Raw genomic sequence first — 18,084 nt, 5'->3', positions numbered from 1 at the left:
GAAACATTCCAAATACCATCTCAGCTCCCTTGGGAGTATACAGCTTGATGCTGCCATTCCGGCCCAAAGCAGCTAAAAACAATCACAATAACCATCTCTGCCTTCACAGGTACCCATTTACTCCTGGGTGGAGAGAAGCAATGAGTGACAAAGTGTCGTGCCTAAGGGCACACACACCACAAACCCAGTAGGTGAAAATTGTTTCCGGGTTCCATTGGGTTGAAACTTGGTATGTATCTAAAACGGGTTGTGTTATACATTGTATATGAAAATTTAAGTGACGTCATCGTGTGTCATGTGATGTCACGTTAAAGATGCATAATTTGAAGCCCTATGAAAATGGCATCATGTATTATTGTATGACACCACCCTCAATTGTACACATCCCAATATCTAATGCAATGGATGAAAATTGTACTTGTAACTGTACGTGCCAAGATATCACCAAAAACAATTGCTGAGACAGCCCTGTGTTAGTTCACTAACATTAGTCTTGTTACGGTGTAGCGTGAATATCCGACTCCATGAAATGTGGACTCATTGGTAGTACTGCGCACGCGTGAGTACGATACTATGCTATTTTTAGGATCGTTTCCGGAGAGTGACCTGTCACGTGTTAGGGATTAACCAATGATAGGGAAATAGGGGTCCGATTTTCATAGGAGTCGGATTTTCATGTGACAACGTATCCAATTTTCCATTAGTTCACTAACATTAGTCTTGTTACGTATCAAATTTTCCATCCCATATTTTGTCGTTATTTTTGTCTCGCCTGGACTTTATTCAGGAAAGAGATTTGGCAATCACTTATGTATGTATGTATGTTGGTGTATGTAGTATGTGTGTGGTATTTTGGTTTCGTAAAATGTGGCATTTGAAAGGGTCATAGATGCAACGTGGCAACCTTCACATTATAATGATGTCTAAGGTCACACACACGCGCGGTTCAAGAACCGCCTAGTTTGAGTCAGGCCTTTGCTACCTCAACTCAGGATGCGCCCAAGCATGAAAACAGCAAACCTATCAAAGCACGTAAATTTCACCAGTTCATCAACTGATATGAGACGGATCCAATGGGTGGATATGGTGGTCCCGAAAGAACATCTGTTACTTTGGTAGCAATACGCTCCGTGGTGCTCCCTTCATTTAGATCTTGCGCAATGTTGTTGCTAATGGAAAGCAAATGATTCTAAGTATCTTGATTTTTTTCAGTAATTTTATTTCAATTCTAAAGAATGAACTGTCCATACTCTTCAATCTATCAGATATTTTTGGGGTTTTCTTAAGACATTTCAATTTGTATTTGTTATTACTTATTTCTTTATGGGCACCTGAAACGTTGTCTCAAAAAAAGCTGTATTTTACACACAATGAATCTGCGTAGCCGTAGATTGGTTCCTAGTCCAGTGGTAATGGGGCACAAAATCAGTGTACCCTGTGAGAAATAACTTGGGATGCAAATATAAATAACGATTTTTTTTTTTTTTTTTTCATTCAGTGTCTCATTCAAAACTGGATTACTTGTTCAAATCAAGGAAATTCTACTTCATTCACTTACTTGTAGAGCCACTACAATTTGCATATTCCCCTTACCGGCAGGTTCCATTCACTAAGAGTTTATACAACAGCGCCCTCTATAATGCTACCCACACTGCCCTGCGCCACGAGCGCCATGCTGGCTTCCTCTTTTCACTTAGCAGCGGGACAGATAAGACGTGTTTTACAGTACCTTCGTCTACCTGTATACCTATTTTCGTCAAGAGTGAATAAATAAGGAAGAGAAATGTCGCTTCGTAAGGGCGTTGCCCCGATTTTCGTCTTCTGAGCGTGGCTCGGCAGACAATGTCGTCTCGCCGTCCCGCCAGACTGGAGACCCTGCAGGTCGGGCAGACCACGTTACCCCGACTGATGCAGTGGGAACTAAACATCCCAAGCCGCTACCGTTGTTCGTCCCCAGACTGAAGGAGTGAAGCACAATAAACGGGGAAAACGGTCTCATGTGCAGACCGTAGAACCCGCCGTATCTGATACGGTTTCCGTGCTCTCTGGTCACGACAGGAGAGCACGGAAACCGTATCAGATACGGCGGGTTCTACGGTCTGCACATGAGACCGTTCTCCCCGTTTATTGTGCTTCACTCCTTCAGTCTGGGGACGAACAACGGTAGCGGCTTGGGTCGACAACTAGCGGGCCCGGCTGTTCTACTACCCGTTCGGCCTGTTTCTGAACCCGGTGTGAGCCATGGACCGGAGCAGGCCGTATCTATTGCGGGAACAAAAGTTACCGAGCCCCTCGGCGCTGGGCGAACAGCGCGCGCTGAGGGGTACTCGGGCCCGGTCGACGTGGTTTCGTTCGGTGCTCCGTGTGTGAGCACTGGACCGGAACAGACAGATGTTCATGCAGGGAAAAGAACAAGAGTACAGTGCATGAAGCACAAGGTGTTGCGGGTTCAGACCCAATCTATTCAGGGAAATTCCAACCGTACTCGCACCAAATCTGAGGAAGAAGATAATATGGAGATTCAGCACCTTCCTAACTTCCGAGACAGAATTACGACTGGTGCAAGAGAGAAATGATTCGTGTTCTCCAACTTCCTCAATGTGATGAGACTCCCAAGGTCCCGGAACGTTAGTCATTCAAGCAACATACGGGCCCAGTTTGCTCAGAGACACATAATCCAATTTTCCCGACTATTCCTCAGGATCAAATGTGCGTAGAACACATCAAGACTGTAATGGAGACCAAGAAGTGGAAACCTTACGGTAAACGGGCTTCCAAATTCATTATATCTACCAACTGAAGGAGCACACAAGCAACTTGACGACCTTTCGCTGGCAGGCAACGACTTGTTTGCTGGCAAGTTTCAAGAACTAATGGAGGCAGAGGCTAAACGCATAGAGGCCACTGACAAAATCAACATGCGTAAGCCTACATCCAAAACATCTCAGGAGATACTTTCTCCTGAGATGACTTTCCCCCACAGAAGTGTGGTGGGAGTCTACGAGCGATTCTTACCGTTAGAGCATCCCTCCCTCCTCCCCACTAGTTCGCTAAAAAGAGCTTAATCCTGTAGAGCACGAGAAAAGAGGAAGCCCACATGGCGCTCGTGGCACAGGGCAGTGTGGGTAGCATTATAGAGGGCGCTGTTGTATAAACTCTTAGTGAATGGAACCTGCCGGTTAGGGGAATATGCAAAAGTAGTGGCTCTACAGGTAAGTATCGCTCGTAGACTCCCACCACACTTCTGTGAGGGGAAAATATCAATTTAATATTCAAATAGCCCAGACATAATTAAATTCACGAACAAAAAACATACAGTTGTCCTTGACAATCTATGAATGACCCTCTTTGGACAGAAATCACCTAGCTTGTAAGGATTAGGGCAGCGGTGTTGCATGAATGCATAAATTCTGTCCATACTTACATGGTATGGTAATAAAACTAGCCTCCCGAGGTGATCCATTGACATTCTATTTTCCCGAGGCGAAGCCGAGGGAAAATAGAATGGTCCATTGATCATCGAGGGAGTTTTACTTCACCACGAGGTAAAGCATTCAATATTTGTTTTATAACACTTCACCCACAGATTCTGCTTGATTTTAATATTTTTAATTATTTAAATGTGAACACAGTTGAACTAAACTTCAATTTCAATACAAAATTGGTGGAAAAAGTATTTCTCTCTTCCAAAACTACCCCTTCACGAAATGTTTGAACCCAAGTCTGCGGCGCACTCTCTTTGAAACAATACGCGGAACGCGCACACAAGCATCCATTTGCACACAAATACTGCGCCGTGGAAATAGTACTTTGGTTGCCAATGGTATAGTACTTTGGTTACTACGGGTATAGTACATTTGGCCGTGCACATACAGAAAGATAGCAAAATTAGAAAGTAACATGTGACTCGCTCTCAGCCAATCAAGACACAGAATGTGTGGGTGTGGTGTTATAATAATTCCATAGATGTACTTAAGACCATGCTTTGTTTTTCTTTGCCAGTCATATATTGGGTACTTGTTTTGGTTTCCTCAGGTCAAATTTCTCCCAGTTGCACTATTGCCAGCGTTAATGGTAGTAGCTGGTTGTTTGAGAGGAGCAGTGTATGTGAATGTGTTCTAAGCATGATAAGGACGGATAGACGGTTTCCAGATAAAGACAGAGAGATGTCAGCAAATGTTGCCGGCATATTTTTGACAATAGGTATGCATAACATGTATTATTCATTCACAATTAAGGAAACTCAAATGTAAAACACAAGTCAACTCGTTGTGGTATGTTGTTTGGGAAAGTTTAGTCTTGCCTGGAGGGGCATGTTTGATATTTGTATATCTAGGACAAGCCCAGTGAAAAAATGCTTGGTTTTATCCTCGCATGTGTATGCACGTGCCCACAGCCCACAGAAACAATGAAACTGCTGACTTGTTTATCATCATTAGGTCATTTTAAAAAAGTGACCCCCCCAAAAAAAAATGTATGTGGTTCCTTTCGTTAGCGTGGCCATAATTCGGCTATCAATCATTATCTGGATTTCCCCAGACGTTAGTGAAAGCCTCATGTCAGCCTGTGTGGATCATCAATTGAAATTTCTTTAGTATTAATCATTTGAGTTCGTCAACATAATATAGGTTTTCCCGGCTAATTTCACCAAGTTTTTATTCAATTTAACGCTTGGCTCATTCGATTTAGATTGAAATTGAAAGATCACGCAGATCGGCATTCGACAATCAAAAAGAATCATTCAATTTCACTATCCAGGCATGCTATGCCTTTTAGCTTCACTCGTCCCTATCAACAATGCATTCATATTCAAAGTATTGCGTTGGTCATTAAATTTCGTCTAAACCATTAGTAAGGGGTTGGTCGGGCATTCGTTTTCATTAATGGGCAAACATGTTTCACATTTTGTCAAATATCTTTTAAGACTTCATACGTGTCCGTATTCCTTAGCGTAAATCATATATTTGATGACTTCAAACCGTAGATTGACTTTCTTTCTTAAAGGGTATGTGCAATGAATTTTTCTCAGGAATTCTTTTTGCGCAACTCTGTGAAATGTAAGAAAACTACACATTTGACAACACTTTTTGGGTTAATCTTATTGCAAATGTGCACTTCTCTAAGCATTTAAAAGTTTCCATGTTTTTCCGGACTAACGCTGTTACTGTGATGTCATTTCAGGAAGACACTGTTCAGTTCAGGGTTTTTTCTTCCAAATTATTCATCCGAAATTTTGTAATTGAAAACATGTACTGACACATCAAATAATCACGAAATAAAATAAATTTATGACAGCAAAATATCCAAAATTCTAGCAACTTTTTTTGCTGAAATAGCCGTGTAACATTAATCATGCTCGGAATGCCATCACAGGTTTTCTAATGAATATGAAACTTTGCATTAGCATCAAAACGGAGAAGGCACCAAAAACGCCCCTCAAAATGGAAAATAAAACTTGCAAATAAGGTTAAATGTGACACAAAGATGTATTGCATTGAAAACTTTGCATTGGCCCTATGAATATGGTAAGTGTTCGGTCAGACATACGCAAGAAAACATTCAAGAAATAACGCAAGAGAAGTGTTCCCGACGGTACAACCATTGCCAAACGTATTACGTGTTCCGATGTCTTGCACGTCAAGAAATCGTCAACATAACAAAACCCCTTGATCAAACGTTTCAACAAGTAGACAATATCAACAGTGAAAAAGAAATTATCTTAGTCCCTTTCAATTAATTATCTCGTTGCATCTTGTTTCCCTCATATCAGTTGATTTGTAACATTGTAAAATTTACAGTCATCAAGATTGTTTTTTTGGGGGGGGGGGGGAAATGAACCTCGGAGAAAAATAGAAAAAAATATCGATTAAAAACTCTTATTAATATAAATGACCAAACGATGAAAGCGATTGCCTATAAACGAATAAGAAACGCATGGTTATACGTTATAAGCGCACAGATGTTCGCTAATTTGAATGCGTCAACCGTCAAAAGGTTGCAAAGACTTAATTTAAGACAGCTACATGCTAAGTCTTGAATGCACCAAAGCGAAATAGGCTGCCCCAAAACAAAAACGAACATTCACAGCAAAATCTTGGCTGCCTAAAAATGAAATTGAATGAACCCCAAATGAAAAAGAAACCCCAATTGGACCACGTGTGCAAAACTCGCGCAAAATTGAATGGCTGATAATGAAACTGATTAGAAAAATTCGGAAATTCGCTGGGAAAACCTATATTATGATGTAAGTACTCGGACACGAACAGTGCTCAAACAAAATGGCCATCATTCAGTTTTACTGCTAGAAATTTGCCATGAGCGATAAAACATTTAAAATTAAAGGCACTAATTTGCATTAAAACAATACGTGGGACATTTTAAAATGTTTTTAACATAGCAAATCGTTTTCTACGCATTTTCTTCGACCTAGAGACGTTGATTAGAAATTGATTTCCGAAGGTGCACGATACCCCCTTTTTCTGGCTGAACTATATACGACGATCCAGGTAGTGAGGCAAAGCATTTGATTCGTTCTTTTGCGAACTTTGATTCCTCATGAACGAAAAGAAATTTACTGGGCAGGACGCTGGCGAGACATGTATAGGCTAATTGTGTCCAACTCATATGGCATGATTGCGCCATCAAGCTAAAATAGGAATGTAAATTTTTCACACGACTGTTGGTTGTCGCCAATTATTTGAAAAAATCAATTCTGTTGTTTTTTATTCCTTATTACAGGATTGTCATTGAGCTGCATCTTACAGACGAGTTTATTCAACACTGTACTGTTGCCATATTGATGGAAGGACGCGTTCATCTGATGATTGCTACCACTGAGGATTTTTAGAATGCAATGACCATTGCTTTGTAATTTCATCACAATTTTCACGAAGGAATGGGCATATCAAAATTGACAATTTGAGTTTTTTTGCCTATGGTGCTTAAAAACATGGTACTTCAGCGTTCTGACAAGTTTCCGTAAGCAAAGGATAATTAATTCCGGAATAACATTAATGACGCCAGAAAAAGGCATCTCGATAATTGCATCTTCACGAAGAAGTGCAAACACGCCTGCCTCTTAAAAATGTACATAAGTATTGCACGGAAAGGCGTAAAATTAGGTCAACTGAGATTTTTGTTTCAACTAGGTGACGGGCATCTTTACTAATTTATTTTGGCTAATAAACCACTGTGTCAATTAAAATTACTGGATTTCAATCAAAGTTGACCTATCAAAGAATTATGTCAAGGTTTCCTTATTGATAAAGTTGTTGCGAAGTAGTAGTTTTTGCAGTTTTGAAAACGGAGATACTTTTGCAAGTAATGTTACGTAAAATGTTACATATCTGTAAAACTAAGTACAGTGATTATGTTTAGAATATTATTGAAATGAAGAAGACTCCGTATTGTTCAAAAACTGTGCAAATGCATTCTCGTTTTTTATTCAACGTTCAGCCAATTTTGCAATGTACATTTTTTGACTTGCTTGCTTGTTGGGTTCGATGTGTATATAATGTGTATATATGTGAGTTCCACTAATCAAATGACAAGGATATGTATGTCGATTATATACAAAACAAATATTGAGTGGCTTCAAATTGTGAAATGGGAGGAATATTATAGCTCGGAACACTCTGGACTTTTCCATTTCACTCGATTTCATCTTATGATAATGTTCCTCCCATTTCACTCTGAGCCACTTAATATTTGTATAATAAGACTGTACATGTACATTTTGAACAGTTGCAACTTATGAGCTATGTACCTACCTTGCATTCAAGGGTGTAGAAAATGGAGATCAAACCTGAAGAGCCTGTTGCTTTTGTTCATCTGGACATTTCTTTCAATGTTATTATTATTTAAATTGAGCAAAGAAATGTTGACCTAATCAGGATCATTGTTATTTTTCTTATTCAGCGTGGATGCTACAAAATCAAGAGGGCTTGGGAGAATGGTAAATGATGGGTGTGGGAGAGAAATTAACTGCAAAGCCCAGTTAGTTGATGACCATCTGTGCTTATTTGCCACAGAAGATCTTCCCATTGGCGCAGAGCTGCGATATGATTACGGGATCCCCAATCTACCATGGAGAAAGGTTTGAAGTTATTTGGTTTATTTGTTGTACGTATTTCCAATACAACGTAGGTTTGTTTGCAATTCTTTGGCCTGTTCAAATATCAGATGAATTGAATTAGGCATGGAGTTGGCTTCAACAGCATATCAACGTTTGAAGCAAAACCCCATCTCCTCATAAAGACAAAGTTACCCTGTTGCCAAAAACGGTAATGGTATTATAATGTTACCAAATGTACATGTGTAGGTGTTTACACTATGAACATTCCCACCCCTTAAATTCACATTAAAAGACCACTTTGACATGAAGTTAATCCCTTGGGCTTTTTTATAGGAATATTCCTGTGAGGAGTTTTTCACGTTTATTTTAATACCTTGTATCTGTATTCGCTAATCCCTTCTATTGAGCCCTGCTAGTATGCCAGCAATGCAGTCTATTCACCCTGCACCAGGTAGCGGACAAAGCAATGTATCCTCTTAAATCATTTCAGCTTCAATCCTCACAAATCCTCCAAAACGCCTGGAGGATTGAGGAAGGTTAGGGTTAATAGACAACATAACATTTTGATTCTTTCAGTTTATTGTATACATGTATTGTAACACATGTCCACTACAAAATAAAACACTGTTAAAATCTGTGACTAATTTTTCGTAGTGGAGCACCACACAATCTCTTGATTGCTCATGTATGTATTTTATCTACAGAAAACTGTGAGTACCAAGTCCAAAGATTTAGAGGACCCCTTTCCTCAACTCACATTTTGTGGGTTGATAAAGGTATGTTTTATTGTGAATAAAGTAAACTGAGTAAAGTTTAGGTTGAAAATTAGTTTTTAAAAGTTTGTGGCTCTGAAATCATCTGTCTCACAGCACTTTTTGTAGTTTTTTAAGAAGCCTGGTTTGATTTTTCTATTTACATGGGCTACTGCATCTTTGATATCTGTGAAAAATTAGCCTATTATTTGTTCAGCTTTTTATATCGTTTAAGAACTTCAGTGAAGGGCATAACTGTCATTATACCTTTCAACTTACATTTGTTTTGCATCAGTATTGCTGGGGCCTGTAGACCGTGTCTTTCGGTCAGATGCCTGTCACTTAAGATCTGCACATTAGGAAGTGATTCTTCTTTATTCCTTGTGAAATGACTTACATAAATAAGCTGGCAAACTTTGTCTAATGTCTTTGTACTTTTCTTTTCAGGATCATGAGGATGTGATGTCAGGTACCTCAATAGCAACAGGTAATTGTGTGATGATGATGATGGTTTTCACATTCATGTTATTCCAAAGAAAATATGGTTCTGTTTGTTAGGAAAAAAACTTGCAAAAGAACTTTGTATTGTTTAGGAATTAACATTAAATGTACTGGGGGTATTAGACATTATTTAGGGAACAATATTTAGTGGTTATTTGTTTTTCTTCTAAAAGTGGTGTTTTGTTGTTGTGATATGATTTTCTCAAATGCCATATTAAAATAAAATAAACAGGCATTTATGGCAGCTGTGTTCTATTTTTAGAATGCATGAATATTTCAAAGAACAAAAGACAACAAATATTGATTGCTGCCTTGAATCCCTTGAATATTCCCTCAGTAGTCTTTACAGTCCTTGAATACAGTCTTGTGAGTCAAAAAAAGCGGAACCCGAACCCAGAAAATATATTTTGTATTTAAAAAGAATATGTAGCACCAAAAATAATAAGGACTGGGAAGCCAAATCCAGAAGCTAATTTTAGATGGAAAAAATAATTGAAATTGCTCAATCCGTTCAAAGAATATCACGATTTAAATGCAATGACCCTTTAATGTTTAGAATTGTGACAACGATTCTTGAAAAAGCATTTTTTGGACGAGATAGGATTTAGGGTCATTTTGTTTAAATGGTGTTATTCCTTAAACGGATTGACAAATTTCAGTAATTTTTTCATCTAAAAGTAGCTTATGAAATTGGCTTTCCAGTCATTATTAATTGGGTGCTACATATTTTTTTGAATATGAAATATCATTTTTGGGGTTTGTGTTCCGCTTTTTTTGACTCACCCCGTAGATGTAAAACAAAAATGAACCTTGGTACATAGTGTTGGATGTGATTCTTTAAAGGAATGTGTTTTATATTGTCCTTGTGCAAAAGCAGACCTCCAAGTTCAGTACGTTATAGTTGACAGATAATGGGTCAATAGTTGACAGGCCACGGGCCAATGACAGCCAAAACTCTCTGAGAGTTGTAGCATTTTTTTGTTTGCTTTATGCATGTTGAGGACAGCTACTTACTGTAAGTGATGAAAAAAAATCATGCAGTTAGAAAGCATCTTGGAAAATAATAGTGCAGCATTTTATAAATCCTGATTCTCATTTCTGTGTTATTTTTGTACCGTAATCAATTCCAGCTGAAATGATAGGTGAAGAAACTGTACAGTAAGTGAATTTAATATTCACCATGATGCCATATCCTGCACTGCATGTAGACTCAGTTTGTGCTCTTCAGAGTTTGCACTCTCCATAGTTTGCACTCTTCTCTTTAAGATTGCTGTCTCTCTTACATTCCACCAAATGTAGCATCAACATGTATCATATATCCACTCTTACACTGAAACATTTGACACTTAACTTGTCCATCTTGTTAGTGTCGGTTTTGTCCTTATTCGTCTAATAATTTGTGACCTGCTGCAGCAAAATCAGGAATGCCATCATTACAATTGCGTTAACTGGTTTTGGTATCAATAGAAAACTGAATAATCACTTCTATTTAGGGTTTAGATTTTAAAAAAGTCCTCTCAATCATTCCTCATGTTGCTATGGAAGTCCCGCTTTGAGCGAGCTCAAATGAGGGAAATTCACCCTCTTGTTGCAATCGTGTCCTGAATCTGTTTTCATAGCCTGCTTCCCACTTGCATTCATCTTGCATGCATTTGATACCCTTTCACTTGTAGTGCCCTTTCTTTCACTCCACATTGTAACTGTGTATCTGTTTAGAAACCATATTTAGAAATTAGAATTTAAAGAGCTAACTGATCCCACAATCTAATTTCTTGTTTTATAGTGTCATCTTTGACAACACTTACCAAATTTATTTCTCCAACAGCTCCTGGTCTACCAGTGCCAAATCTGAAGGAACAGGTTAGTGCTTGTAACGTTGTTAACTGCATAATACAGTCAGGTCTGATTGAAAAGAGATGTGCTGTAAATGCATTTGCTAGTTACAGCTTATGGTTGCACAATGAAGGAAAACACTAAATGCATGCTTCTGCAATCTGATAATTCGGTTAAGGGAAGTGCTTTTTCAGATATGTTGCATTAAGATTAATGGAAACTTATCACTGGATCTTCAAAGTGTACCAAGTCCCTAGCTCAGAAATGAGATAAAACAGAATAACAAACAGTTAACTCTCACCCTAATTGTTTGTCATGTAACGTTATCTTTGACATACATAATAGGTTTCCGTCACTACCCGGTCGAACTCTAATTCCTAGGTTTTTTTCAGTATGGCTAACAGACACAATAGTGACTAGATCTTGTTTCTTTATATGTGTATATGCACTACTTACAGATGGTTATAAAGTATTTGAAGAGGAGGTACTCTTTAAGTGTCGAGGTTAATTTTGCCAGACTGCTTAAAATGGCTAGGTAGTTTTGCTGTCTTTTTTTTATCAGACAGGGTGCGTCAAATATGCTGAACCCAAACCCCCAAAAATATATTTCACTTTAAAAAAAAATATGTAGCACCAAAATTAATAATGACTGGAAAGCCAATTTCATAAGCTACTTTTTAGATGAAAAAAATTACTGAAATTGCTCAATCCGTTCAAAGAATAGCACCATTTAAATGCAATGACCCTAAAACTTGTTTCGTCCAGAAAAGCAGTTTATTGTGTATTCTGTCTGTTTGGAACAACAAGGAAAATACACAGAATACTTGTTTCAAAACTGTCAACAACTGTAGTACACAATATCCTCTATTAACAACCCTGTTAAGGCAAACAATATGATTTATAAAATCCACTTTTTTTAAAAGACGGGCCTTTAAAAGGACTTGTTTGATTTTTTTAACTTTTCAACTGAGGTTTAATCACTGGTGATGTTTGAAGACAATTGTGACCATGAAATCGCATTTTTGGACGAAAGAGGTTTTAGGGTCAATGTGTTTAAATGGTGATATTGTTTGATCGGATTAAGGAATTACATTTTTTTTTCATGTAAAAGAAACTTATGAAATTGGCTTTCCAGTCATTATTAGGTTTGGTGTTACATATTTTTTTAATTTGAAATATAGTTTTTGGGTTTGGGTTGTGCTTTTTTTGACTCACGCTGTACTAACAGTATTATTCAAGACCAATACTAATAATACAATTTAAAGGATTATTGCACAATATTCATCAATGTCATTTTACTGACGTCATGATCTCCATTTCCCTTGTCACCAGGTTTCTACACTAAGACAAAACAATGACACTGATGATAAGCCTGTATCGAAAGATGACAGTAACGATATTGCAAGTGAAATCATTGAAGGAACATAAAGATTTATTGTCCCATTTCTTCCCCACATACAAAATGTATGCAATTGAGCTCTTTCTATTATTTTTAACTTGATCATCTAAGAAAAATGGAATTATATGTAACACAAGCAGGATCAACTTCACGGTGAAGGCCCTATGGCTAAGCGCTCCAAACTGTTATTGGCATATGTCATACTACATGGGTCCACATAGTGATGGTCCTGTAACTGGTCACACACTATCTGTTATTGGCATATGTCTTACTACATGGGTCCACACAGTGATGGTCTTGTAACTGGTCACACACTATCTGTTATTGGCATATGTCATACTACATGGGTCCACACAGTGATGGTCCTGTAACTGGTTACACACCTGTCTGTTATTGGCTTATGTCTTACTATATAGATCCACACAGTGATGGTCTTGTAACTGGTCACACACTATCTGTTATTGGCATATGTCTTACTACATGGGTCCACACAGTGATGGTCTTGTAACTGGTCACACACTATCTGTTATTGGCATATGTCTTACTACATGGGTCCACACAGTGATGGTCCTGTAACTGGTCACACACTATCTGTTATTGGCATATGTCTTACTACATGGGTCCACACAGTGATGGTCCTGTGACTGGTCACACACTATCTGTTATTGGCATATGTCTTACTACATGGGTCCACACAGTGATGGTCCTGTAACTGGTCACACACTATCTGTTATTGGCATATGTCATACTACATGGATCCACACAGTGATGGTCTTGTAACTGGTCACACACCTGTCTGTTATTGGCTTATGTCTTACTACATGGATCCACACAGTGATGGTCCTGTAACTGGTCACACAACTGTCTGTTATTGGCATTTGTCTTACAACATGGGTCCACACAGTGATGGTCCTGTGACTGATCACACACCTGTCTGTTATTGGCATATGTCTTACAACATGGGTCCACACAGTGATGGTCCTGTGACTGATCACACACCTGTCTGTTATTGGAATATGTCTTACTACATGGGTCCACACAGTGATGGTCCTGTGACTGGTCACACACCTGTCTGTTATTGGCATATGTCTTACAACATGGGTCCACACAGTGATGGTCCTGTGACTGATCACACACCTGTCTGTTATTGGCATATGTCTTACTACATGGGTCCACACAGTGATGGTCCTGTAACTGGTCACACACCTGTCTGTTATTGGCATATGTCTTACAACATGGGTCCACACAGTGATGGTCCTGTGACTGATCACACACCTGTCTGTTATTGGAATATGTCTTACTACATGGGTCCACACAGTGATGGTCCTGTGACTGGTCACACACCTGTCTGTTATTGGCATATGTCTTACTACATGGGTCCACACAGTGATGGTCCTGTAACTGGTCACACTCCTGTCTGTTATTGGCATTTGTCTTACTACATGGGTCCACACAGTCATGGTCCTGTGACTGGTCACACACCTGTCTGTTATTGGCATATGTCTTACTACATGGGTCCACACAGTGATGGTCCTGTGACTGGTCACACACCTGTCTGTTATTGGCATATGTCTTACTACATGGGTCCACACAGTGATGGTCCTGTGACTGATCACACACCTGTCTGTTATTGGCATATGTCTTACTACATGGGTCCACTCAGTGATGGTCCTGTGACTGGTCACACACCTGTCTGTTATTGGCATATGTCTTACTACATGGGTCCACACAGTGATGGTCCTGTAACTGGTCACACTCCTGTCTGTTATTGGCATTTGTCTTACTACATGGGTCCACACAGTCATGGTCCTGTGACTGGTCACACACCTGTCTGTTATTGGCATATGTCTTACTACATGGGTCCACACAGTGATGGTCCTGTGACTGGTCACACACCTGTCTGTTATTGGCATATGTCTTACTACATGGGTCCACACAGTGATGGTCCTGTGACTGGTCACACACCTGTCTGTTATTGGCATATGTCTTACTACATGGGTCCACACAATGATGGTCCTGTAACTGGTCACACACCTGTCTGTTATTGGCATATGTCTTACTACATGGGTCCACACAGTGATGGTCCTGTAACTGCGGTCGATTTCACGAAACTGTTCTTAACTTACGATGCATCGCAGGGTTTACGAGCCATCGCAGCTCTACGAAGCATCGTAGCTACGACGAACTGCTTTTGCAATTTCACGAAACACATCGTAAGAACGATCCATCGCAAGCAATGTTTTATATAAAATAGAGTTTGTGAACGAGGATGACCTTAATGCATACGACTCTTTTATGTGAAAAACAGTCTACAACAATGCAACAGCCGTCTGTAGCGCGCGAAACCAAGAGACGCGCACGCAGTCGCGCTGAAGATGGCCGACGATGTCGTCTGCTAAATATACGAAGACCGTCCACGTTGCTAAGGAATTTTGGTAAGTTCATTTGATTAATTAAAGTAGGCCTACTGAGTGATATTTACAGCGATAAACTTTGTTGTCCTAGTCAAAGAGTATCCAGTGTAAAGACTGCACTGCATCCATCCAAACTTCTGTCAGTCGGTTGTCTGCACGCTTTCGGCTTAAATTCACATTCAGTACGTATTCTGGTTGGGGTTAAATTTGAAGTTAAATGAGAAGATTTTAACTTATTTTATTATTAGCGATAGTTAAAGCGATTTAGGCTAAAGCCCCAGTTCTTTTCACCAAAATCAAAACGAACTTACGAAGGGACATACTTCACAGAACCACCACTTTTCTCTTACTAGTACTACATGTATATAAAGTAGTCACAGCACAGGCAGAATTTCGACCATATTATTATTAATTATTGAGTCAAGACTCAAAGTCAAACTTAGTTTGACTGAGTGATAAAAAACCTGATATTTTCCCAGGTTACATTAGGCTTCAGCCCTATGCTGGCTAATGTAAAATAGGCCTCTAACTACTCCCAGCCATCGTCACCAGGGCTTCATTCTGAAAACAAGAAACTTGTATTAAATTTAAAAAAAAACATGTCCATAAAATTGGGAGGGGGGGGGTTTACAATATTCACCTCAGAATTATGATTAAAATATTTAAAAATAAATAGAGTCCACAAACACAAGGGCCAAGTAGTTTTACATAAAAATTGAAATGTAAAACAAAACAAAAATTCAAAACATGAAAAATGGAATAATATAAATCTGTTAATGTTTAAACAAAATTGTGTTTGCAGTGGTTGGGGCGTGTGCAACCGTCTGTCAGCATTTGGATTGTTGTCATTCACAAACTTACATTAAATAGGCCTAGTCATGTCCAAGACTAAAGTTCCTCCTGAGCGAGCCGCGAACTGGTCTCATGAGGAGGTCAAAATTCTGGCCGAGTTCATTAAGAGCCATACAGCCAAATTGTTTGGCACACGCTGCAAGGCTACAGCTGAGGTAGATAAAGTGAAGAAAGATCATTGGAAGATGGGGGCAGATGAGCTGAATGAGTGTGGGGGCCAACTAAGGGACTGGACCAAAGTACGTAAAAAATGGCAAGATATCTCAAGCCAGGCGAGGAGCTACCATCGGGAGATCAACAAAACAGGTAATGAAATTCATTCAACTAACTTTTTGATTCAATATTAGGTTTTGCCCTTCACTCTGATGCTAACAAACATTTTCAACATTTTCAACAATAACAAAACTCGAGTTTTTTCAACTCTGTTCAAGTATATTGCATGAATGCATTTAACAAGATTACAAGATTATTGGAAGTCTTCAATTCGAATAACAATAACAATGCTGTCTCGCTTATTTTCAGGAGGGGGTCCTAAACCACCAGTAAACTCGACATACGAGCTTGTCCTCGATGCCCTGCTACCGATGGCATCGTGGAAAAATACGAAGGCGAAACAATGCCAGACTTGGAATTTCTGCTAGGCAGTGTTGAAAAAGGTAGGATATTTAAAGCCTTTGAAAACAACTGAGAAAACACTTCAGACGAAAACCTGATTCAAAATACTAATATTCTTTTCTTACATATTTTGAGTATTTATTTCCACTCAATTCATGAACTTCGGTGTTTATTGGATAGTTATATTGAATTGTTCTCTTCATGACATGCAAGTCTGAGACACAGCTGATTTCAAGAATAGTGTTATTCTTTGTTTAAGTCAATAAGACATGTTGACGATTTTTGAACTAAATGATTTAAAGACTATTTGAAATACATGTGTCTATCAAATTCATTGTTAGGAAGGGGAAATGCGATTTGTAAAAACAAACAAATGACGATGATATAATTGTACTCATTTGCTACAGCTATCACATGCAGTGACACCATCGACACTGATGTAGATATGGAGGAGGTGGAGCCCGTACAGGTAGAGCCAGAGGAGGTTGAGAAGGAAATAGAGAGAGAAAAGGGCGAGTGCAGCACTGCAAGTTCAAGACCACCAGTACAAAGGAAGAAGATAGCAAGAGATCAGAGCATACTCCAAATCGAGAGGGAAAGGTTGCAGATCGACAAAGAAAAATTGAAAATAGCTCGGCAACAACTGGAAGCTTCACAAGCCATGACGGAAGCCTTGAAGGAAATTAGCCATTCCTTTCAAATACTAGTGGCATTTACACTGGAGAAGCACGGTGCAGTAATCGTATCTGAGTCCTAAAATTGTTGGTTTTTTTTCCATCTAATAAGGATAAACTTGAGGTAACAACATTCGGCAAAATATATGTAATTAGTGATGGCTCTGAGAAGAGCATGTTTGTACTCGATGTATAGTCATGTATAGTCTGGTTGCAATATCGGGTACAAATGGGCTCATGTCAGAGCTCCACTACTCCTACAAATTTATGCCGAATGGTTCTACAAAAAAGTTTGTTCTCATTAGCTATTTCCACTGTGCCTAATTTTAAGTTCAACATTTTACTTATTTGCAAGTTGTTTAAAAGTATTAAATCATTATGAATTTCTCTTTGTTTCTTTCTTTAAACCTTTAAACAGACATGTAAATACAATGTAGAACTATTTTAAAGCATATCTTTTAAAGCATTCCTGAAGAAAATATCACATCGATTGGCATAGAGGAAAGTTCATAATTGTATTTTGTTAAAAAAAATCAAGATACAACACAACTGATAATTTTATGTGTCGAAAAAAAAGTGAAAGTTTGCATATTTTTTAAATTCCTCAAATGACCTCTAGATCACTTATGACCTCCATTTTCTAAAGAGGTGTCATACACCCCTACCCAAGGATCACTCCATCCAAGTAACATTAAAATATATCATATTATGTAGACAAAGAAACAGTAGGGTATTTAAACAATTACCTCTGATGATCCCTACATGACCTTTGACCTCAACAATCCAAAGAATTGTGTCTTTCTACCCAACTTGGGTCACTGCATCTAAGTTTCACCAAAATCCACGAAAGCATGTAAAGGTTATCTACAGTCAAATCTCGTTAGTACAAACTCTGTTAATACAAAATTCTGGTTATAACAAACATAAAGCCTTAGTCCCGACTGTACATTTATGTGCACAATGAATGGGA

The 18,084-nt window shown here is 38.7% G+C and overlaps 2 protein-coding genes across 7 annotated transcripts in view; both read left to right on the top strand.

The window, feature by feature from the left end:
* LOC119722062 overlaps positions 1-18,084 on the top strand; it is a 64,034-nt gene that overhangs the window by 24,918 nt on the left and 21,032 nt on the right. For 2 of the 6 annotated variants that reach the window (XM_038192053.1, XM_038192050.1), the window contains exons 1-8: positions 2,199-2,922; positions 4,036-4,203; positions 6,739-6,978; positions 7,918-8,095; positions 8,779-8,850; positions 9,274-9,313; positions 10,458-10,485; positions 11,153-11,187. In XM_038192053.1, coding sequence (XP_038047981.1) covers positions 6,935-6,978; positions 7,918-8,095; positions 8,779-8,850; positions 9,274-9,313; positions 10,458-10,485; positions 11,153-11,187 — 397 coding nt within the window. In that variant the 5' untranslated portion in view covers positions 2,199-2,922; positions 4,036-4,203; positions 6,739-6,934. Of the gene's footprint in view, positions 1-2,198; positions 2,923-4,035; positions 4,204-6,738; positions 6,979-7,917; positions 8,096-8,778; positions 8,851-9,273; positions 9,314-10,457; positions 10,486-11,152; positions 11,188-12,492; positions 12,811-18,084 lie in introns of those variants that run through there. The other 4 variants (XM_038192055.1, XM_038192052.1, XM_038192054.1 and 1 more) reach the window with 4 other exon arrangements.
* Positions 16,186-17,647, top strand: LOC119722064. Its single transcript, XM_038192056.1, has 2 exons — positions 16,186-16,481; positions 16,848-17,647. Exons 1-2 carry the CDS (start codon positions 16,442-16,444, stop codon positions 17,195-17,197), a joined length of 390 nt encoding a protein of 129 aa, XP_038047984.1. The 5' UTR covers positions 16,186-16,441; the 3' UTR covers positions 17,198-17,647.

Source organism: Patiria miniata, unplaced genomic scaffold (genome assembly GCF_015706575.1).
Source record: "Patiria miniata isolate m_02_andy unplaced genomic scaffold, ASM1570657v1 HiC_scaffold_14, whole genome shotgun sequence".
In the NCBI taxonomy this organism is placed as follows: Eukaryota; Metazoa; Echinodermata; class Asteroidea; order Valvatida; family Asterinidae; genus Patiria; species Patiria miniata.
This window is presented reverse-complemented; position numbering and strand designations above follow the sequence as displayed.